Source organism: Microtus pennsylvanicus, chromosome 7 (genome assembly GCF_037038515.1).
Source record: "Microtus pennsylvanicus isolate mMicPen1 chromosome 7, mMicPen1.hap1, whole genome shotgun sequence".
NCBI classification, from domain to species: domain Eukaryota; kingdom Metazoa; phylum Chordata; class Mammalia; order Rodentia; family Cricetidae; genus Microtus; species Microtus pennsylvanicus.
The window spans coordinates 101,840,338-101,865,309 of NC_134585.1; the positions used below are offsets into that span (position 1 = coordinate 101,840,338).

The 24,972-nt window shown below is 36.1% G+C and overlaps 1 protein-coding gene across 1 annotated transcript in view; it reads right to left on the minus strand.

Moving 5' to 3' along the window:
- Olfm3 (olfactomedin 3) overlaps positions 1-16,517 on the minus strand; it is a 190,660-nt gene extending 174,143 nt beyond the window's left edge. Inside the window, exon 1 of the mRNA XM_075981551.1 lies at positions 15,945-16,517. Coding sequence (XP_075837666.1) covers positions 15,945-16,013 — 69 coding nt within the window. The 5' untranslated portion in view covers positions 16,014-16,517. The remainder of the gene's footprint in view (positions 1-15,944) is intronic.
- Between the last annotated feature and the right edge of the window lie 8,455 nt (positions 16,518-24,972).

Consider the following 24,972-nt stretch of genomic DNA (forward strand, 5'->3'; position numbering starts at 1 on the left):
AAACCAACAAGATTATTAAATTGTATATAGAATCTAAAATCAACCTGCTGCCAGAACCAAACTTTAGGTGATAACAAACTTAAGGCTGATTTAATAGAACTATCTTGTAACTAGATAGGAGTAGAGTAAATCCTTTATTTGTCACAATGAGATATATGATGCCTTTAAGAATTTGATAATATTTTACATACACACATCTATCTATCTGACTGTCTGTCTATATATGTATTGTATGTATATGTGTACAACACTGTGAGAAAAACTGTGGTCCTTTCCAAGAACAGTACATGATCTTAATCATTGAACCATTTATTCTGCTCTGAGTAACACTTTAAACAGCTGTGTTACATTTTGTTGTGAAGACGCAGAGCACGGCCCTACACTCCAGCAGAGAATGTCATGAAAACCCAACTTTCAGGATTTGGATGGAGCAGATAGTAACAATCTCAAAGGGCTGACAGATATACTAAGGTAAGAGAAACAAATTTTTGATGGCCAAAAAAGGTAGGTGAACCCAAAACTAGCTAGTTAGGAATGCAGCAAGTGGCTATTACAGGCACACTTGGTTGTATAAGTGTAGGGATAAAGTTTCACATTACTAGTCTCATAGTTACTTTATGTACTATACTTAGAAGTAGATTGCAGATATTTTGTGAGACATTATCTTAAACGAGTCTTTGTGGCTGCTTCTAGATAAGAGTATCATTTTGAGTAATAGATCTGATATTAAACCTTGTCCTCCTAAATGTGGATTGATCACACTTGATGTGTTGAAGGTCTATTAGAACAAGTGTGCCAAGTGATAATTGGAACTTCCAGACTACTTTGAGCTGATCTTCAGCTCTTTCTACCTTCAAATAAAACTAAAACCCTGTCTCTCCCCATATCTGGAATCTGAGGTTTTGCATGGGGACTACACTGGCACCTTGCCAGTGTCTTCATTTTTGCCAACAGAGAATGTTGGGCTTCCATAATCCCATAAGCAAATTCCTTAGAGTAAATCTGCCGCTGTCATTGTATCCTCTGTCTTACATTTTTTTCTCTCTCTCTGTCTCTTCCACACATATATATGTCATTTATACATTAGTTTTGTTTTTTTTCTGAGTACTCCAAATAGCATAACTAAATTGTGTCCCGTTTATTTGATTTCCGATTTTGTTTGAAGTTAAGATAATTAAACTTCTCAAAGATGTTTTTATATGATGTAGATCTTGTCTTGAATACTTTAGATAATCATTTCTCTGCCATTTATTGTCTCTATAAGTTCTCTTCCTTTCCATCTGCATCAACGTCTGTCTCTGACATAGTTAGGAATAACAGAACTCTATTCACATAGAAAAGGATTCATTCCTTCACATGGAATTTTAGTCTGCTATGACTTCCTACATGCAATTTCCCTTTGATGCACTAGATATTCCTATCTTCATTTTCTAGGTTTTTTTCTTTAGGTATCTCTTCCCATAGGAAATCATCCATGATCCTATACTCTCCTTGTGTCCTATACAATACTCTGTCATAAAATGCATTGTCCAGTTCAAGTACACATAAACTTATGATAATCCTACAGTAGAAAAGGAGATGGGATGTAAGATTTAGCAATTATAACACCTTTGAAAAAATTTCTTAATTCCTAAAACAGAGGTCTCCATGAGTATTTGTTTAAAAATTATTTCAGGGTAAAAATTGTCTATCCCTTGTTTTAAGTGAAATCATTTTGCATCACTGATTTATAGAATGATGGCTTTCTTTGCTTTATATTTTTAAAAGATATATTTATTTTAATTTTAGAAACATGCGTGTTTTGCCTGGATGTATGTACATACATAACATACATACAATCTCATGGAAGTCATAAGAGTCCTGTGGAACTGGAGTTATAGTTAAAAATGTTTGAGAGTCACCAGGAGAGTCCTCTGAAGAGGAAGCAAGTCCTCTTTACAACTTAGCCATCTTTAGCAGCAACTTAAATACTTTTAAAATTAATATTTTAAAAAAGGATTTAAGATTGCATAAGCTAAGCTGAAAATGTTTTCTTTGATGATAATAAAGAGAGAAGCCTGTCCACACTTCTAGAATGTGACTAAGAAGTTCCCCCAAACTGCTTGTATATGGTCTATATAACACATCCATTTCGCCCCAAACAAATGACTTTCAAAGCCTGCCATTACTTTTGTTCATCACATTTTCACTAACACGTGGAAGATGAAGAAGTCATAGTCATTCTAGTACTGAGTCATAAGTTGCCTCTTCACTTTCATATCCATTGAAAATAGTTGAGATAATTGAAACAACACTTATCATCAAATGCTTTGAAAACTTCTTTATCAGCAAAAAATCAAATGCAAATCACTCAGTTCTTTTTTAAAATTGGGTTTATTTTTGTTTGCTTTTTATATTTTTTAATTTTATGGGTTTTTTTGCTTTTTTATTTTTTTCTTTCCCATATTTTCTTTTTTTTAATTTATTTATTTATTAAAGATTTCTGCCTCCTCCCCTCCACCGCCTCCCATTTCCATCCCCCTCCCCCCATCAAGTCCCCCTCCCTCATCAGCCCAAAGAGCAATCAAGGTTCCCTGACCTGTGTGAAGTCCAAGGACCACCCACCTCCATCCAGATCTAGTAAGGTGAGCATCCAAACTGCCTAGGCTCCCCCAAAGCCAGTACGTGCAGTAGGATCAAAAACCCAATGAGGATGTTCTATCGGGAACTCCCCAAGGCCAGCTGGGTCTGAAAAAGCATGGGATAAAACCGGACTCGCTGAACATAGTGGACAATGAGGACTACAGAGAACCCAAGAACAATGGCAATGGGTTTTTGATCCTAAATTTATGTTTTTAAGGAAGAAACGAAGGTATCTTTTTTATTTTACATACCAATCCCAGTTCCCACTCCCTCCCTTCCTCCCTTTTGCTTCACTTTCCTCCCCATCCCATCCCCCATCCACTCCTCAGAGAGGATAAGGCACATTACTTTGGGGAAGGGCCAAGGCCTTTCTTACTATTTCTAGGCTGAGCAAGGTTTCCATCCAAAGAGAATGGGTTCCTTAGCACTTGGGAAGTACCAGGTCAAAATGTGCTAAGGAGTTGATAGAGCTGCTGCCATGGTGAATACAAAGAATTTGTGATTGTCTGCATGAGGCAGATGAAGCCAGTCAATATTACACTATGGGAGAGAGAATTAATTTTCTTTGAAGATGTGTTTCTTGGTAGATTGACCATGTTCCAGTGGATGACTCTATAATCATGCAAATATCAACAGCACAAATAATATGGACTTTCTAATTATATCTGACTAAAAGCAAATTGGGTATCTTGGATAAAGCCTCATTTCCTTATATGCGTAACATAGACAGAAAGAGGGTGAATATTTGACAGGAGAGGATTCTGGTTTGTATATTATTATTTATATTTTTGTGAGCCTCTGCCCGTGTGTGAGAGTGCACACCCATGTGGAAATCAGAGGAAGGCTTTCAGGAGTTGGTTCTTCCTTTCTACTTTGAGTACTTGGGTTTCAAACTCAAGTATTGAGGATTATGTGGTAAGAGCCTTTATCAGAGCCCTTTTTGAATACTGTTCTCCCTGTTTCCTTATAGATGAATCATTTTGTTTTGACTTTGGTATATGAAGACAGTAGAAACATTATGACACTTACTCATTCCTCTTCCAACTGAATTTTCAAGAGGCGATGAAAGCGAAAGACATTGAATTAGATTCAAATATATAACATAGCTTGATGTCTCATTTGTTAATATTTTTGTGTCTATAATTATTCATATATAGTAAATCTATAAAGATTTTGTAATAGACTAATTATGTTTTTTTGCAAATATAAGTCTTTAGTTTTCATTTAAATAATCTGTAAGACTGAAGCAAAAGGAGAGTAGAATAATGAACTGAATACTGAGAAGTAATACTTATTAGTGTATTAAGAATGGCATTTTGCTATTCATTGTGCACATTTAGTATTTTAGGAAACTGAAACAGTAAGCCATTCAGAGATTTCCCAAAACAAGATTCTTAGAGTGTTCTAGATGTAGTTTCAGGCCCTAGCTTTCCATACTACTAATTTCACATTGTTCCATTCCACATAAACTTTCCTGTTTCCTGTCAATGTATGCAATTCTCTGATTTGATATGGTTGCTCTCTTCCATTGTCTCCATTTTATATGCAGAATTAATAATAATTTGATTGAACCTCTTGAGAGAGGAAAACTGTAACTTTATCAATATGATTATGTACAAATGGACAGGATGTAATTCAGTGTTTTGAGTTTCATTCTTTGCAAATCAAGGTGCAAATAAGGAAGAGAAAATGTCCTTAATAATGAATATTTCTTCTGTCTTCTATTCTTCTTACTAGGAAGCATTATGAATTAATTGAACTATGAAAACTTTACTACAAAGGTGAATATTGAAAGGAAGTGAGAAGCAGCCATGTCTCAGATTAATGTCTATAATAATATGTGAATGCACAGTGTTGGTACAAGGAAGTAGATATTATTGGGGTGTTTGTACCTGTATACACTTCTGAGGGTTTCAAGCTTCAAGCCATCACTAAATATAAACAAACACTTTCCCTAAAATCATCTTTCCCTCCCCCCTTTTAATTTCCTTTATCCTATTGCCACAGTTGACCTGGATGGAGGTCACCTGGTAACCCAGGCAGGCCTGATTCTCCTATCAGTCTTCCAGCGCCAATGCTCCAGGTGCTGGGATTATGGGCTTCAAATATTACCACAGGCACCACTTATTTCATTTGTATTTAATCCTGATTGCTTTTATTTCTCTGCTGTACTGTTTTATAATTACATTATTTTATTAAGTTTTTGTTTTCACTTTAGGTCAGATACTTACACCTGTGGACTTGCCTTGCTTTGATTGACAAGAAATTTGTGATGGGATTTCACTAAAAAAAAAGACACCATGAATAAAACACCTGGCTTCCTTTATTGACTCAATTTTTTATCTTCAGCTATTTTCTCTCCAGTTTTTTTTTCTTTTTAAATTGTTTTATTAGTTCTTTGGGAATTTTTTTAATTAATTAATTTATTTATTAAAGATTTCTGTCTCTTTCCCACCACCGCTTCCCATTTCCCTCTCCCCCCCCCGGTCCCCCTCCCTCATCAGCTCAAAGAGCAATCAGGGTTCCCTGCCTTGTGGGAAGTCCAAGGACAACCCACCTCCATCCAGGTCTAGTAAGGTGAGCATCCAAACTGCCTAGGCTCCCACAAAGCCAGTACGTGCAGTAGGATCAAAAACCCATTGCCATTGTTCTAGGTATAGTAAGAGCTCTATATTTGGGATGAGCTTTTCAACTATGTATATTTCTTCAAACTTATCACTGAATGCTATAATATATTTGATAACCAAACTGAAGTCACTTTAGTCTACCCCTGTCTGTCTGTAGAATATTTCTGCAACATTGCCTGTATTATAATAATTAAATTTTTAGTGAGTTTTGAGCCAGGTAAGGTTTCAGTTTGTTCTGAATGGCAGTCATATTGCTAAGATCTAGTCAGTGTGTCTTGAAACACATTAGGTGTGAAAATATTAACCTCTGCTGCTAGTTCCAGATATGCAATTCCCTACACATCAATAGAGGTAGATCATTCCCAGAAGTGATGGCATCTTCTGTAAGGTAATATTTCACCGGTGGCATTTTGTTACCAGTGCATCAACACTTTGAATACAGACTCTCTATTTGAAGAATTCCTGACATCTGGAATTGCTCCCTCTAGTACTGCTATTTAAATCATCCTGGGATAATGTTTCTTAATCATCTTCAACTTAGTTGGAAAAATTAAAAGGACTGCCTATTCAATTCATGCCCCTCCTTGGGTTATCTAGATAACTGGCTTTTTTTTTTGTGATGTTTAAACAACTTTATTACTGGCATATCTTTTCAGGGCATTTTCACCTACAGAATTAATGAAAAAGCTTACTTTATCTGATATAAGTGAGTTATATACACATTACTGTACCTATTTCTTTAATAATTAGCTATTATGCTATAGAGTCGTGCTAACCTCAAATAGTAAGATTAAAGAAGCCTTGTCTTACATTACATAATGCCATGTAGGTCCTTATGATCATAGATCTTGAGAAGCATTTCAAAAGACTAGATTTTTGAAGCAATAAGTAATGTGCTGGCTTATTAAACAAAGTTAAGACATTATATAACCAAAAAATAGCTATGAGAAACACACACACATACACACATGTGCACACACACATTTGTTTAGATATAAAATATTTAGATTTATAAACATAGATAAAGAAAATGGACATTTTAAAACAAGAAAACCATATAAGGAAAAGTAGATATGTAAACCTTGACATTAAGGCATGTGAAACAGGGAGGAAAAAGCCATGAGATCATGCAGTCTGCCTCATTCCAGAGAGCCTGTGCTAAGATGTTCAGCTGGGAGTGAAGATTGATAAAAAAAAAATTACAGAGATGCTTTTCAGCATTAGTCAAAATAAGCTGATACAAAATTTTAAAGGCTTTAAAATAAAAGTCCTACGATCAGTCTTGCCCCCATCCTTTGTAACTTATCTAGTGGGAGAATTTATTAAATAGAGGACACAGCTACATTTCAAACAATTTTAAAGAATTGAACTATTCCCTTGTTGACTACTCCAGAGGTGGTGGGGCCTGGAAGAATGGAGCCTGTAAATGAGGATTAAAGTCTCATTTAATAGCCAACTTTATTCAGAGAATCAGACACTTTATACTCTGAGGGCTAAGAGGAGTCACATGAGTAATGTGTACTCACAAGGGCAAACTGCACATTGCAAAAACATGCTTTTCCATAAAGGCATATAAACAAATAACAATAGTGAGTTGTAATGAATAACTGAAGTATACTCACTTCTATCTACATCCCCTGGCAGTGGCACAAAAACACATCCTGAGAACAATTCTGGTTTTTTGGAGAAACTGAGGTTACAAGACTCTTGTCTTCTTTTCTTACAGTTTTCTCATAAAGACTAAGAATTCTTCTCACTCCGTTCTTGGATTATGTTCTGAATTTGTTATTTTATATATTTATTTATTCATTCAATAAGTACTTAATATATGGATAACGGGCTGAGATAGTTATTAGCTAGTACAGGACAAAAGAGTGGCGAAGACATAGAGCGCAGAGGCTGCCCTAAGGGTTTGGACGGGAAGGATTCAGAGGATGGCTTTTGCTTAGTCTATAATGGATTTGCCATGGAAGTCGAAGGATATGAGTTACATCACCATTAACCAGAACTCTAAAATGCAGGGAATGGAAGTTCAGGGGAGACAGAACCAGGAGGACCCCTCAAGTATGCCTGTCAACCAGTCTAGTTAAGTCAAATGAGTGAGATACAGTTACTATGAGACATCTCTCTCAATAAAAATAAGGTGGGTAGTGATTGAAGAAAACACCAAGAAGATCTCTGGTTTGTGCACAAGCACACACACACACACCACCCTTCACATACACACCACATCACACACACACATCACCCCCCATATACGCACCACACCACACACACACCACACCACACACACACATCGCCCCTCCTTACACACACACCACCCCCAATACCACACACACAGAGTAAAAGATACATAATATAATAAACATCTTATTACTTAACAAAAGAGATACAATTGTAACATAAAATAGCAATAAATGCTGTATAAATATTTTTAAAGACTCATTGGAAATTGTTATGTAAATTTGGGAGAGAAAAAAGATCCATTCTAATTCCTATTCTCCTGTCGCTATTCTGTGATAGACATAATGTCCATGGCTATAGATTTTGAGGGAGATAAAGCACTCTTTTTAATGTTACTTTATTTGGATTACTTCTTTTTCAAGTGGAATACCACACAAGACTTTATAGAAAATGTTATATTTGAGCTGCATATTTAATTTATATAAAATCTTGACATACGGGAGAAAAGGAAGTTCTTTTTGGAAGGGGCAAAGCATGAGAACCACAGTTTGCAGTTTCTTCACTGAACTTATTTTTGTTCTCCTGGAGGTTTGCTTTGATAGTGACAAAAGATCTGGCTTGAACGCATTGCAGCACCTTGTTTTGGAAAAAAGAAGAGATATACATTCTTAGGAAACATTTTAATTTTATTGTTGTGCCAGGTGAATTGAGGTTGTTTGAGACAGGACCTGGCTACATAATACCAGGCTAGTGTAGAACTCGAGATGCTGTTTCCCATCACTCTGAGTGTTGGGGATAACATACATTTTCCACCATGCTTAACAACAAAATTTCTTAAAATTATTTCAACAGTGTTTGGAAGCTATTGTTAATGACATTAAAATTGCATGATGCTTTCTAGAGAGCTAAATTTATGCTAGTTCTATGCCTGTCACATTCTATCACAAGTAGTTGAGGTCATGTAAACATCATTATTGCACAATGTGCAAACAATTTAAACTAATATTATCTTTTTAATACTCCTTCTTTATGAACTATTGCAAGGAGAGACCGCTTGTTCATCCCAACTGCCTGGCTAGCTTAGCCCCGAAATAACCACATAGAAACTGTATTAATTAAATCACTGCTTGGTCCATTAGCTCTAGTTTCTTATTGGCTAATTCTTATATCTTAATTTAACCAATTTTTATTAAACTATATATTGCCACGTGGCAGTGGCTTAGGGGGTAAAAATCCCAGCATCTGTCTCTGGAAGATCCATGGCATCTCTCTAACTCTGCCTCCTTTCTCCCAGCATGCCATTTAGTTTCCCCCACCTACCTAAGTTCTGTCCTATCAACATGACAAGGCAGTTTCTTTATTCATTAACCAATGAAAGCAACACATAAGTGGAAGGCCCTCCTACACCAATGAACAAATTCTATCAGCAATATTATTCAGTTGCTTTTATGTATTTGTTGTTCTTCATATAATTTATGTAAGTTGGGTTAGAAGAAAGGAATGGAGTCATAAATTCCTCGGATGAATTTACTGTTTGATGAACAACACCCATATACATGCTATTACAAAATACAAGAGGCAAGATGATGCCAAGAACTTTGTAAAAATCTTATAAAAAGTAACTAAGAATACAAATAAATACAAAGGAAGACAGAAAAAAAGTCTACAAAGCAATTCTCCACGTAAATGTGGTCCTTTTTCCATGGCCTTCTTGCCTTGAACATTTTGAGATTCAGAAAATGACAAAAATTCCTTTCCTCATCTCTTTTTTTTTTAAATGTTGCATTGGACTATCACAGAATTTTAATTACTTTATGGGTGCCACGCTGTGTATAGTCATGCAAACCTATAATTTGTACACTGGGTACAAAGCAGTGTCACATATAGGTTAAATTTGAGTTTGTATATCCAGTTTGTTTGTGATCTGCTCACAATTAGCCTAAGTACTTTGAATTATTTTTGAAATTAAGGAACCGTTTGCATTTTGTTGGGAATAAGTATAAATGTAGATTTCTGCATGATGGGTTTCAATTGGAATTTTCACAAGAACTGTAGGCTGGCTTTGAGGAACTTTTCATAAATTTAACATTTCTGAAAGTTGAGAAAGGGTAACAGCAAGGGAAGAGGGGCATGAGAGATACTCTGAATGATTCTGAGTTTTTAATGTATGAGGCAAAAGGGTTTTAATTTTGATTAAAGGTCCATTGGCAGAATTATAATATTTGCAGGTAATATTACAGTTTAAATGTATCTTCATATATTTTAATGTTATTAGTTATTCTGGAAGTTCCATTGCCATGATATTAGTTATAGGTATGAGCTATAGCCTAGTTAATTGACCATGGGCAAGTTTAATGTTGAAGAATTAAAAGACAATTCTTGTGATTTCACGATACTTATCTGATTTCATACTAGATGAGAAATGTAATTTAAAACTACATATTTTGTGTCTTTGCAGTAAGTCTCTCTGTCTCTGTCTGTCTGTCTGTCTGCCTATCTGCCTCTCTCTCTCTCTCTCTCTCTCTCTCTCTCTCTCTCTCTGTGTGTGTGTGTGTGTGTGTGTGTGTGTGTGTGTGTCCTTGGCCACATGTGCCCATGTAGCGTCCAGACTACTGCTTTCTGATTAATTACTTTGAGACATGCCAACAATGAACCCAAAAGTTTGCCCCGTCTTGGACAGCATGCTTGAGTTGGCATGGCCACATTGAGTCCGACTGTGTTCATGTAGAGCTGAGTTTCCAGGCATGTTTAGTTATGTTGAATTTGATATGGGTTCTGAACATTCAAATCAGGTCCTCATATTAGCACAGTAAGTATTCTTTGTCACTGAATCACCTCTCCACCTCCTAAAAATTGTATTTTAAAAGTTATTTTATAAATGTTTTAACTTCAATGTACTGTACAGCAAGCAGCAAAATTTTTTTGAGAAAGCAGCAAATAAAATTTTAAATAAATATTACAACCATATCAAATTGTTTTTGTATCAAAAAACAATTTCTAAGGTTTTAACTGAGAAGTGTCATACACCGAGTTGACAAAATACTACTTTTTGTTGTTTTAAAATGATCAGCGACCATATCTCAACCATGTTTTTGAATTTAAACAAGGGTAGTGTTTAAAGACCCTTTGCTCTTACTGGAACACTTTAAGACCAACCGGGAATGATTATTCATATATTCCAATTAACAGATCATCTCAATGACCCAATGTAACATTACATCAACTATCAAGACAGCAGTTTGATTTTGAATCTCTTCTCTTAGCTTCACTACTGCCAATTAAGTTTTGATTGCTTTTAGGTAAAATTTTGGTTAATTAACACTTAAGTTAGTCAGGTGGAATGCCTTATTATACCGTGTGCAATTTTATCCAGTTTCCTGACATATTTTCTTATTATAAAAATTGAGGTGTTTTTCTAAATATTTCCAGACTTTAGAAAATTCTTGGACATGTTTTAGCTTGGGAGAATCTGCTACAGACTATGAGCTTTGGTGTGGACCCCTCACATACCTCCCACCTCTCTTCAGTGAGAAGAAATCTCTTTAGAGAGGAAATAAGTTTTCACTTTGCTTTTCAAAGAGAATGTTTCAATAAATAACACATTTTTTCTTGAAGTAGGAAATGTTGGCCTTCGGCATCAGTAGACAGGTAAATGATCCTGTCAGGTTTGATGGATAGGTGACGACAAAGAAGTCATAAACCATATTTCACATATGAGGGGATAGGAGAACAGGACTGTGGTGTAGAGATCAACCAATTGGAGGCTCTGAATTCCAATTACAAGAGTAGAAATAGCGTGCTATTATTTTAGAGGTTTATCCTCAGGCCTTCTAATGTTGGGATCTCACTAAGTATAACCCATAAAGAAAATGATTAAATTTTGATGAAGTATCAAACATTATGGTAGAATGAGAGAGTTATTGTATGGTGTAACAAAAAGGTTTTGAGAATATGAAGCTAGGAAGATATCTAAGTTCATAAAGAATTAACCATGTAAGAGTCAGACTCAGTGTCCTGATCGTCATGTGTTGGGCCTCTTGGGTGCCAATAATCTCAGAACATTCTGAAGGTAGAGACAGGAAGTCTTTTGGGAAAAGTCAAATCAGCAAGCTTGGATTTCAGTAAGAAACCCCCCTTAAGTAAAAAAAAAGTAAAACAAGGTCGAGGAAGACCTCTACATTAAGATCTCCACACAGGTACAAACACACATATGCCTGCATGCATATTTCATGTGTATCTGTCCGTATTTATATGAACATGAATGTACACATGCACGTGCAACATACACATGCACACACATAAGACTGCCTAACGATTTCATATTAAGGGCCCTGGTATCATGCTTTTCACAGTGTCATGAAAAGTGATACATATCAAGAGAAAAGCCAGAAACAGAAATAACGGACCCAAGAGTTTTCTTCTGTTAGTGAGTAGTAATCACACAAGAATCAGTTGCAAAGATTCAGGAAACACACTTTTTAAAGAAAAATAAAGGAAATCAGTGCCGCTGTAACCTTTTCAACTTTCCTGAAAGAAGAATGGGAAATAATATTTACTTTTCCAAAGTAAAAGTTCAATTAGGTAACAGACGACTTAGACAAAGTGAGAACAGAGAGATTTATTTTCTTTTTCAAATATAGAAGGGCTACCTTGAACACTAGTTATTTATTATTGCAGGGGTACTGGTGTGAATCTATATAATCTTGCCAAATACCATTGATCTTTGTACTGTTCTAATTTAGGGTGATCATTTGAATGGGTATTTTGAGACATTTACCAATATAACTATTGAAATTCCTTTCATTTCCATCACACTCATATTGCTTTCTTGCAATTCTCTTATTTAGGGCAGGAATTCTGTCTATGCTTTCTTGGCTGGAACAAAATAGTTTGGTGCGGGGATTAGTGCTGAATCATAGTTATAGTTTGTGCCTGCGATGCGAACCAGCTTTACGGAGCTAAGTTCAGAGCATAATTTTTTAAGTTGAGAAGAGTGCACCCTCAGTTCAAGCAATGTTCTCTTAGTAAGACATTTTGCAAAAAATGTTCATACTATAATTATCATGTCCTTACAGTAGACAAGTCTCAGCACTGTGGAGACATGTTCATTTCACCTTTTTTGAGCTGTTCCTCAAGTGGGACTTGAGTATAAACACCCTGTTTGCAGCCTACCCTGAAATATTGACTTTGTCCCATCTTTATGGCTCAGCACTACAGAGGAGAACACTCTGTGCTCTGATTCATGGGGATTGTGTTTTACTATAATGTTCAAATGATGATCTGTTGAAGTTTTTTTTTTTGTAAAAGAATAAAGAAGCCCACTCTCCTATCAAGGTTATTACTGAACTCAATGCCTTCACTTTAAAAGCACAGAGATGCCACCTAGCAGCCATTGTCAGGAATTTCCTACCCAGACATGCTGCTGTGTCGAAGAAACTGAAAATTAAGTCAATTTGTACACTGCTCTGTTTTAAGATTGTACTGTTTTTTTGACAGTGTGGCATATTGCCTATGATTCCGATTTTTCATCACCATGGAATTGATTGACATCTCTTAAAATAAGTAATCTCATATGCTTTTGAGTTTATATTTTTTTTCTAAAATGATCTTGGAGCTTGTTAATTAGACTTTAATTAAGAACACATAATTCAAATGAATTTTCTGAGAAAAAAATCAATATTTCTATATAAAAATACAAATAATTAATTAGTGGTGAATTGCCTTTCTTTGGCAAGTAACTACTAATCTTTCCAATTTTGTAATGCATTAAATGAGAAGAAAGAAATTGAGTACATGCTGAAAGTGGAGTTTATTCTATGAATATAGATGTTCAAACATTTTAAATAGTAATAAAATTTGTTTCCAAGTAATTTACTATAATATGGGGATATCTAGGCAGTTTATAGACTATAATTAAGACAGATAAACCCCGATTGCAGCAGGGGAAGGGGAATCCATAGATGCGAACATTATATAGTCTTTCATAAGATGAAATTTGGTAGTAGCAATAGCAAGTTATTATTTTCTTAATAATTAAACAAGAAAACAGGCAGAGATTTAGAATGGTGATATCTGATGTAGATAGAATCGTATACCTTAAAATACTTTTGAATTCTAGAGATCTTCTCCTTTGCCATTTCTCTGTACCCATACATGGTTATATTTATATTTACAATCAAAACATAATTTATAAGATGGTTGAGCATCAAAGAAAGGAAATTCATTCTTGAAATTTATGTTGCTCTAGTGTTCCACGCATATGAAAAGAAGCAGGTTAGATTTTCTATTTCCATTATATTTCTTAAGAAATGTCTGTATGTTCCCAAACATCAAAGGCAACTTTTCACAGTTCTGAACTTGAGAACTCTAAGCTTAACTGAACGGAGCCGAACCACCGTTGAGAAAATGTTTACTCTGTAGGCTGATTGACAGTTATTTTGAGGGCACAATGCTACTTTTTGAAATGTTCTGTTTTATAAAGCTTGGTAAGCAAATACACTTTATAAACATAAAATTAGGCTCTATTCACTTCCATAAAAGTGATATTTTGTCTATGAATCCAAAACATTCATATATTGAATTACTTGGTACAGAATTTTTAATATTCTCTGTTATTTCATGTAAATATAGAGCAAAATATCATGAAGACGTCTTTGAATGCTGTCTGGAAACATCTGGATGCTGAGAACAGTTTGTAAAGTGAATGAGTTTCTCAACTCTACGGCATTCAGAGTTTGCCAGTGACCTAATCAGAAAGTTTTAAACACTGTATAATCAGAAATTTTATAAAAAAATAACAAAGATGAAATTAACAAAAGAAGGTGTTTATTTGAGGAAGTCATCTCTTTATTTAGCATAATATTAAGAACTAACTGCTGACAAAGATGGTATTTTTACAATAAAGATTCTAGTCATATTCAGTCCATCAGATAAGCAGTCAATAAGAACTTGCCCTTCCAAATTCTTAAGAAAAGCCATAGCCCATGTTAAGTTCAGGAACTTATTCAGTACTAATTTATTAACTGTGTTCTTAAAAGTATACTTTTGCAAGGCATTCACAATTAAATAGATGAGAACATGTAGTCGCAAGTTTTAGCCAGTATCACTTGAAAGTCAGAATAGAATATGTCACTATAGGTGCAGGAGCATAAAGGGAAAGAATAAAAAAATACATAAACAGAGTGGTGACGTCTTATCAGGTGTAAAATGTTTTACAGCTATACCTTAGTAAACGCAATGTGACATTAGGCTTATTAAGATGGCTCTCACATGTTGTTTGAAGCTTTCAGAATGTCAGCTTCAGGACAACTATAGGTTGAAAATGAAATTGTTTTATTTTCCTCAGATCTCTCCAAATATGAAAACCCTGCAGTATTATTATACCACTATAATTCTATACCATATATTAGGTTAGGCTTTGAAATGTCACAGTCACAATGATAGATTGTAGTTGGTTATATCTTAGTTATAGTCCATTGTTTTAATTAAACAGACAATGCCAGCCAATAAAATAACTTTACAAGACTCAAAACACAGCACTAAATGCATTTATAATACGGCATAATTTTCCCACTCCCATCACAGTGCTGGCCACCAGCTAAGTACGGAAAGAAAAATGCTTTTCTTCCCTTTCTCTATCAGCTGCCTTTTCTCTGACTCTAGAGAACTATGCATTTCTTAGAATGATTCCCTCTCAGAAATGACCAGCCTTTATCATTAAGGTTTTCCTCACACATCGCTGAAAACATGCTTCCATCCATCTCTGCTTTGTACCAGAGGAGCTGAGCGTTCACTTTCCTTGCTGGATAATTTACAGAGTTCCACAGCTATATCGTAACTCATCCTTTCTATTGCTCTCCTTAGTTTAAGAGGCTTCTCTCTTCCCGTCTCAACAAGGATCACCAGAACTTCCTTGGGATTCCCTATTTTCCTCAGTAAAAGGAAGGAAACACGAAGTCCCTCTCGCAGCAGCAATGTCTTTTAGCCATGCAGATAGTGTAGCTTTGCTGCTCTGCCTTGGGTTACAAGCAGCCTCCCCAATGTTTTGGACACAAACCGCAGCACGTCTGCGATAGGAATATTATTGACCAGCATCAGCTGGAAACGCTTCCCTGCTTTCAACAAAGAGACCGCTCACCATCTAACACAGGCGTATAAACTGCATTGTTTCTACTGCAAACTCCCTCGGATGGCCCGTCCTACTTCAGAAGAGAGCATTAAGCAGCTGGACAGCGAATAAGCTAAATTCCCCGGAGAACCGCATTGCCCGCTACACATATACATTATCGCCTCCGGTCCCTCCTCCCCCACTTCACAGCAGGACTCTACCTTAAGAAGCTAGCTAGCCCTCTGGTAGTTCACCTTGTTATCTTTAGAGCACTGTGGATGCACCAGGCACCACAGGGTAGCCGAAAGAAGTCCCCCATGCAGTACTGGACATTTTGCCCCCATCTTCATCAAGTCATTACATTTTGCACATTTATTTCAAACAAGTCAAAATATTGCCCCTACCTTGGAAGGATCTAATCCGGCAAGTAAAGATAGAAGAAGGAGGTTGAGAAGGCTGGACCTCGCCTGCATTCTGATGTGGGTTTTTGCCTCTCTTTACTCTGTTTTATGTAGCCACTCCACTCACTGCGGAGACCTTTCCCACGTCAGTTGCACTTTCTGCCTGCCAGTCAGAGCAGAGTAGAGGCAGAGGCAGCGACGGCAGAAGCAGCAGAGGCAGCAGCAGCAGCCGCCCTGGGGGGCGATCATTCCGCAGGCATCTCAGAGTGGGGAGTCGGGAGTCGGGGAGCACAGAAGGCTGGGACCCGCTGCAGCGGGCGCTGGCCGAGGTGCTGAAGCGCCTCCACCTGGTGCGCCCCGGTCTACCCTCTCCCCTTTTGCTAGCTATCCAGCCCACCTCAAAAGTTTTGACCCAAGAAGATAAAAGGAGTAACTGCTGAGAGGTGTGGAGACCTGAGCAACGGATATGACATCACTACAGCTCCTGGGGTTTTGTAGGTGGGGGAGTATTTTGCGGGAATTTGTTAACCAAAGGACTCTCACGCTCCAGTTCAGGCTTTGCTGGCAACTTGAGCTGCAGAGAGTCAGCTGTACACAGTATTATGAAACAGGCACCACACTGGAACCTTCTGTCATTGATAGAGGACTCGATTTCCAATTGGTGCTTTAGATAAAGTTTGCAACTAGACTGACAATGTTCTTTTGGCTTTGGTTTGGTTTGGTTTTTCTATTCAAGGCACATGTTTTATAGACTCATTTGGTTGTTCAGAGATATGTATAGCCACTGATGGACACTTAATTGGAAAATGATTTGGGTAAAGCAGTGTACACTTATTTAGGGGGAATTCTGCAAGTCTGAAAATACATTGTAGAAATAAATGACGTGCCTTTGTAGTTTCTTTTAGTACAGATATACTCCATTAGTCCCCTCAACTGATCTCTCCCTATTCATCCCTGAAATCTAGTCTCCTGGTCAACTTGATCTGTGCTTGTATCTGAAGAAAATTTCATGTGGGTACACAATGGTGTTACAGAGTAAGTGATTTCTAAGTTTTGAACTAATCAAACTGGTTTTTTTGTTTTCCAGAAAGGAGTCCTGGGTTGGGAGTGGGGAGACTAGGCAGCAACGAAGAGCAAGGAGTCTTCGCTCACACTGAAACATGACCGCACTCAGACAACATTATTTCTCTGAAACTCAAACAATGCAAATGTCCTCAGTGAGATAAACAAATGGAAAGAATTTGACATCCACTAGAAAAAAATGTTTTCATAAAATCAGCATACTGCAGCTTTTATTATTTTTATAAGAAGCAATGTTTCCTAAGAGCTATGGTATGCAAACCAGAGCTATGGCCTTGCTTATGTGTATTTTCACATTAAGCAGAGAAATTGGTTGAGGTATCAGATGCATATTGTGTACAAAATTTGCCTCTAAATTTTCACTTAAGCAACGCCATTATTTTCAATATAAGCATAACCATTAGGATTTCAATGTTTAGACAGGGGCCAGGCGGTGGTGGCGCACGCCTTTAATCCCAGCACTCGGGAGGCAGAGGCAGGAGGATCTCTGTGAGTTCGAGGCCAGCCTGGTCTAGGAGAGCTAGTTCCAGGACAGGAACCAAAAAGCTACAGAGAAACTCTGTCTCAAAAAAAAAAAAGAAAAAAAATGTTTAGACAGGTATAATTATGAAAGTTTCTTATCATAGTCTCTCTTTCATCAAGTTATTATTCATTCTGCACTTGTGTATTAACTATTTTGATTCTTTTTTTTACAGAATGTAGATAACAGAAAGCAAACTACATCTCAAAATTTCATTACAAAGGAATGGATTGTGCATTTGAAGTGACCACAGAATAATAGAGAAGGGGTAAAATTACTTAGTAATTATTTACTTAATTAATTACAACCCAACAATCAAAGTCACATTTATAATTTACAATTCATTTTTGCATGAAAAATTGAAAGTATTTATCTTGAAACTGCCGTTGTGCCCACACACTTTGGGATAACTTTCTAGAGAATCTTTATAGCTGTTTTTTAAATTTACATCTTTAAAGAAAACCTATTTCCATTCTATTATTAACATGGTATTATAAAAAGGTTTTTTTTTTTAGAAATTCATATATAAGAGTTAGAATTCTTATTCTCAGCAATGTAAAATCCTCTGTGAGACTGAAGATTCAAAACTTTTATCAAGATGTGATGGTTGGCAGAACGTTTATTTTTTTTATGTAGTCTGCAAGTACATGTAATACTGATTAGATAACAATAATTGTACTACTTGTATTTAGATAAATTTTCTCTTCCTAAATACCATAAAATATCTACTTTATATGATGAAACATCATTATACATTGTAAATTTCAAGATCAAAAGGTATTCTTGTAGCAACATTTCTTTTTGTAGAAATAAAATACTTTGAGTTTAGGTTCACTGTATTAATAATTGGGACAAGAGTTCTGTGTGGACATTTGCCCTTGTAGCTCTGTATTTTTTGCATTTTTCAGCATTGGGGTAGCATTTGTAACACAGGCTTTATAAAACTAAGTGCGGGAACGCTTGCCAGATAGAACTGATAGGGAGGGATGATGATGTCTAGGGCTCTAAACTAAGTACTGTGGGGTAATTATATTACAAATGAAAACAGATGATCAGAGCATCCTTACAGCACACTTCTTCAAGAGAAACTCAGTCATTTGTAGAGAACAATCAAATTCAGTAATAAATCAAAGCTGTACTAAACCTGCCACGGTACAACAGAGCTCTAAACAAAGCAACAGAAATCCACAAGCTCCCTACCTCCCTCTGGCTCCCTGCTAAAATAAAACAGCGCAATTGCTTTTTCCTCCAAGTAGACTTCTATGCCTTTTACTTAGTCATTTGTTTTGTGTCAAATACTTATCACACTTCCATACAATTAGTTTAATGACACTGAGTTCATACCGTGCAATGCATCTGTACATAGTCATCCATGGAGTATTTCTTGTGTAAGGGGAAAAGTCCACGAAGTGCTTTGTATTTTGTTTTACCTTAGTTCATCTAAAGAATCATTCAATTATAGGAAAGAAGTGTCTACTTTATTTCAGAAGTGTCTTGTGATTTCAGATTAATAACTACTGTCACCTTAAAACATATTCCAAAATATTAACAAAATATGTCAATTTTAATGTTAATAAATCCTGAAATTTAAGTAGATGCATGAAAATATTATTGGTGTGGGAAGTCCTCCTGTATATATGTTGCTTTTATTGGTTAATAAATAAGCTACTTTCTTCAGCCAATGGCTTTACACAATTTAGCCAGGCTGGAGGAGATATATTAGAGAGAGAGTAGGCAGAGTCAAGGAGAAGCATTGCGCTGCCAGACTAGAAAGACATGAGCTGCCAGCCAGAAACTTGCAAGGAGAAAATAATAGAAATGGGTTAATTTAAGATATAAGATCTAGCTAGCAATACACTAAAGTGATTGACCAAACAGTGATTTATATAATATAGTTTCTGTGTGTTTATTTTGGGAGTCTTGGTGACCAGAAAATGAAAAAGCAACCTCCTCCAACATATTATATTCTTGTAAATACCTCAGAATATTAGCCTGTTATGCCAAAAATAGACATAATTTATTTTGAAATCTATACAGCATTACAATAACTTTATTTAGTAGCATTAAAAGTGTTAGTTTCAAAAATAAAGTTGTATGCATAGGTAATACTAAGAATAATTGAAAGTAATAAAATGTGTGTACTTGATATTATAAAGGAAATCCTTATTTGCATAATTCATTAAAAACCATTTTAAATATTTCAGTATTGTTTGAATGAGAGGCTATGGTATATCTCTTACATATTTTTTATGATATCTTCATATTTTAAATATGTCTTAGTGTACTAAAGAAAAACCCCATACTGTTTTGGTTTCATTTGTTTACTAACATTGAGAGATTTCATTATGTTTAAATAAAAATGAGAATTATTGAAAGATAGGACAAACCTGTCAACATTTTCTTTTAACATTCATTATATAAGTGAAAATTGCTGTTGACTTAATTCCTAAGGTCCCACCGCTTTTTTTTCTTATTTTTTCTGCTCTTCTAGTCACTTCTTTAGATAATAGTTTTCATTGTTTATTTTTAAACTATTTCCATCTAATCCTCCACAGATTGTAACTGTTCTAAATTAAGAATCTGATAATTATCTATTAATTTATTGCTGCTATATCTACTAATTATTATATGGCTTATTTCTTTTCTTTTCTTTTCTTTTTTTTTTTTTTTTTTTTTGGTTTTTCGAGACAGGGTTTCTCTGTAGCTTTGGTGTCTGTCCCGGAACTAGCTCATGTAGACCAGGCTGGCCTCAAACTCCGCCTCCCTCTGCCTCCTGAGTGCTGGGATTAAAGGCGTGCGCCACTACTGCCCTCAGTTTATTTCTTTATTAGATTATATTCTGGGAAGCATCTTTTGAGTTCAAGCATCCAGAGCAGTGTCTTGCATTTGGGTGTCACTTATCAACAATGTTTGGTGATTAAATAAATGAATGAGATAATTTTCCAATTACTTAATATACAGTATTTACATATGCAATGTTTGCTAGATGCCACTGATTAATTTCCTCTAGGCACCTCAAAATCAGTATTTCAAGCCAACATTGTACCTCTACTGTATGAGTTTGAGACATGATTTTCCCTATTGTAGAGAGGCCTGAAAGTCAAAGAAGATAGAAATGGCATATTTAGTTAGCAACATAAAATGAAAAAAATAATATTTAATCATTTTGTTGTTGAATTTTTGTTTTTATACAATCTATTAATTACTCTCTTTGTATATTTCCTTTTGTAAAGTTGAAAAATTTAGATAGTGTCTTTAAAACACAAAGAAAAGATAACCTGTGGTAGAGGGTAGCAGTTAGTGAGGAAGTCAAGGTCCTAAGCTTGGCGTATGGCCCAGTAACATAGCCTCCTCAGCATATTCAAGGCCCTAGGATTGGTTTTCAACACCATTAGAGGTGAAAACAGATTATCCAAGAATGAAGTTATTAATGTATTTTTAAATACTCGATTAATGAGATAAAATCAAACTGATATCTGTATCCAAATTTCAGCCAGTCTCTTACTATAAGAATTAATTTTCTTTTTTTTTACTTTATTTTAATTGTTATTTGTGTGTGTGTGTGTGTGTGTAGGGGCAGTTATACTGTGTTTGTGTGAGTTTGGGTCTATTTGTGGAGGTCAGAGCACAACTCTGTGAGGTAAATTTTCTCTTCTAATATGGGATCCTCTGCTTGAATTCAGGCAATAGGGTTTGTATAAGTAGAACTTTTGCACTCCGAGCCATTTCACCAGGCACAAGGCATTTGTTCTTCATAATGTCCTCTTGTAAACAGCACAAACATTTTCACTAATGGAAATCCTAAATCATTTATGTTAAGGTCATTAAATTCCTTTCCAAAGAAATTGGCTTATTTCCACAGTGTATGGTAGAGAGTTATAAGCATGCTGTGGTTGCTAGAAAATATGGTTTGAACACATGCCCCCCAAATTTCCAATTTCCCCTTTCTTACCCTCTTCATCCTTTAGTTTCTTTTGTTTCTGACAGTTTCATGTATAGTTTCATATCATATTTTTACATGATTTTATATGTACTAAGGGAAAGATCAACAAGTAAGAGAAAACATGCAAAATTTGTATTTCTGAGGCTGACTTTATTAGATTCTTATGATAATATCAAGCTATAACCATTTTCCATCAAAATGACATAATTTAATTCAGTTCATGGATGAAAAAATCCATTGTGTAAATGTATGAAGTCTTTATCTATTTCTTTGTTTATAGATACCTAGTTTGGGTCCTGACTCAGCTATTCTGAATTGTTGCAGTAAATGTTGTTATGCAAACATTTCTGGACTATGATGACCTAGTGCCCTTTGGGTAAATGCTCGGCAGGGGTTTAACTGGGCCATAGGGAGGGACTAATTTTAGTGTTTTGAAGAACTTCCATTCTGTTTTCTCAGTAGCTAGATTAAGTTACATTTCCATAAGCAGTATATATATCTTCTTTTTCAAAATACTTTTGTAATTACATTTAAGTACTCATTGGAAATTATTAGAATTACCACCAGACAAGGAAAAGACAAAGCTGGTTGATGATTTATAGTTTGTACAATGGAGCTCAAAAAACATTTGGGGTTACACAATGGACATTTTTAACAGAGCTCTTTCAACACTACTGGAACAAACCATCTGTCAGCTTAGACAAAACTTCATGACTATAGACACCAGGTAACAATCAGTGGAAGTTTATGCAAAGCTGACATGGTAAACCTAATATTATTTTATTTTATATCAGGATGGCATACTAATTAAAGCCAATGAAATTTGACAATAATTTTTTAATTGGGCTATGAAAACAATGTCATTGATTTAACAAATTAGTGAAACAAGATTATACGAAATGAATTTATAGCCCCACTACAAACTTACTTTTTTTATCGACCACTCTGATCTTCCCAGCAATAGTGTTCCTTTCCACCCTACAATATTCTCTTGATAAAGATTATTTTGGAGAAATTCACAGCATGGTATTGTAGAAGTACTAGCAAATGATGAAGTGTGTTGAACTTTGCTGTAGACCACAAGGCCTGACGGAGTGACAGCAGGAATTTGCAGTGACTTCTAATGGCTCATAGAGTTTAATGTCCAGTTCTTTATGATTTAGTCAGAAGGTAGAAATGTGACTGGTAAGTTCTTAAGCTAATGAGACTATGCTATGGGTCTTTTTCTAATTAACTTTAATCTTTGCAAATCCATGAATTCAGGTTCAGCAAAGAGATGATCATTTATATAATCGCAGCTGAGTGTTTAATAAGAATGCAGAGGTTCTTTCCGAATGCAAATCTGATCCTTCTGAATCCTTTAGTGGCTCCCCATTGACTCAATGGCAAAAATGTAAGTCCCTTAGCACAAAACACAGGTTATGTGTGTGGACTCTGGTCTCCCTGGAATCAGCTCACTAATTGCTAGATGAAAATATTCCAGCTCTACTGATTTACTTATAACTCTTCCCAAACACCATGTATCTTCTCCACAGCATCTTTATAAACAACACTTTCTTCTTTCAGTTTCTTTTCTTATTGTCTTTATTTGACTTCACATTTCAATTCACTGCCAATCTCTTTCCAGGTTTTTAATACAGCCTTGTCTCTGACATATAATTCCTCCTTTTCCTGTGGCATTTACCACTGTTCATTGCAATCATGGCTCTTAATCCCCATTTTACTCACTAGCTCTGGAATACTTGAATATTAAGAAATGTATATTTTACATCTCTTTTTACAACCATCATCATGCTACCTAAAGATGTTACTAAGTAAAATATTGATGGTTGAATGATAATTACATTTATATATCATAACAATTTGTGAGACAAGGGAACTTAAACCTTATATATTTGAAGAAAGATTAAAAACTCTCTCTTTTAATTTAGGTAGGCATGGCTAATGAGAGACAGAGTTAGATTACAAATAGAGCCTCTACATTTCATGATGCCACTAAATAGATGAAAATAAAGCTACAGTTTGAAGACCCAGAAAGCTTAGGAGAAATGGCTTAGATAAAACGCTGCAGCGTGGTTCCCAGGAGGGCAGCAGCTGGCTACGAGGGGCAGCCAGACCTACCACTTGAGGTCTCTGTGGCTCCCAGGCTGGTGAGAGGCAGGCGGTGAGAGACCTCGGTGGGTCAGAGGGGCAATCAGCCCCATGAAGAGCCATATCCGGTGAGAGGCTGAGATGGATAGGCACACCATGCAGAGTGAGTATTTATTTAGTGGGTTATGGAAATAAGGGAACCGGGGTGGGGTGGGGGAGAGAGAGAGAGAGAGAGAGAGAGAGAGAGAGAGAGAGAGAGAGAGAGAGAGAGAGAGAGAGAGAGAAACAGAGGAAAGGGGGAGAGAAACAGAGAGAGAAGAGAGATGTGGGACAGGAGAGGAGACCACAATCACCTCTTCTAAAGAGACAGGCAGAGAGCAGGCTGGAAGCTGAGGCTAAATATGCTAGTCTCTGCTGAAGGGGGGAATGGGCGGGGCTTGTCTCTTAAAGAGACAGACCATTATGTTAGGTATAGAGGAAGGGACTAGAGGGGTACACATAGATCTCCCTTGAAGGGGGAATAGAATTAATTTTATGCATGGATTGGAGAATGGGGAAACAGAAACATGAGGATCAGGGAGAAAGGAGGAGGCGAGGTTGAGAGGGGAATGACAGAAGAAACAGATAGGAAAGGCATTTGATGGGTGGTATAGAAACATAAAATAGTGGAAATTTACTAAAATATATGAAATTGATCCTAACGAATTCTCCAAATAATGACGGATATAGAGCCCTGTTTGCCGTATTTTTTCACCAGGTGAAACGTAGCGTGCTGGAACTGGCTAACATTCAATTGAGTTATTGGCCACCGAGGTCCTGAGAAAATCCCCAAACAATCTATGCTGTTTTCAAGAGAATAGGTTGCTCTCCACACACTTACAGCACTGCCCAACTGCAAAAGAAAACAAACGAATAACTCATTGAACATGGAGACGTCAAGCTGCTGCCTACATAGAACCTGCACCTCTACATTCTAGCAACTTTGGTATGGGAACACACTTTTCATGCTACCAACAGAGGAACATAAACATCACCTCAGCCACAAAAGTTCGTGATCCTGCAAGAAATACGCATGGGCAATTGTGACTCAATGCTTTTGAGGGTAACCCACCAGAATGTCCGATTAAACTTAAGCACCATTCTACAAGACAGAGCTCATATCTAACAGTGCTTGAATGGCCAAGAACCAGAGACTAGATAGCCTAGAGATAAAGCCAAATACTACTGCTATAAAAAAAAGTAACAGTAGGTTGAATCCTAATGATATTCTTCTCTACTCCTAAATTAGTATATACTTTATTCAGCCATAGAAGTTTCTTCCTGCAGCATATTGGAACAAATACAGAGACAGCCAGACATTACATAGAGAAACTTTGGAACAGCTTAATGGAATGTCT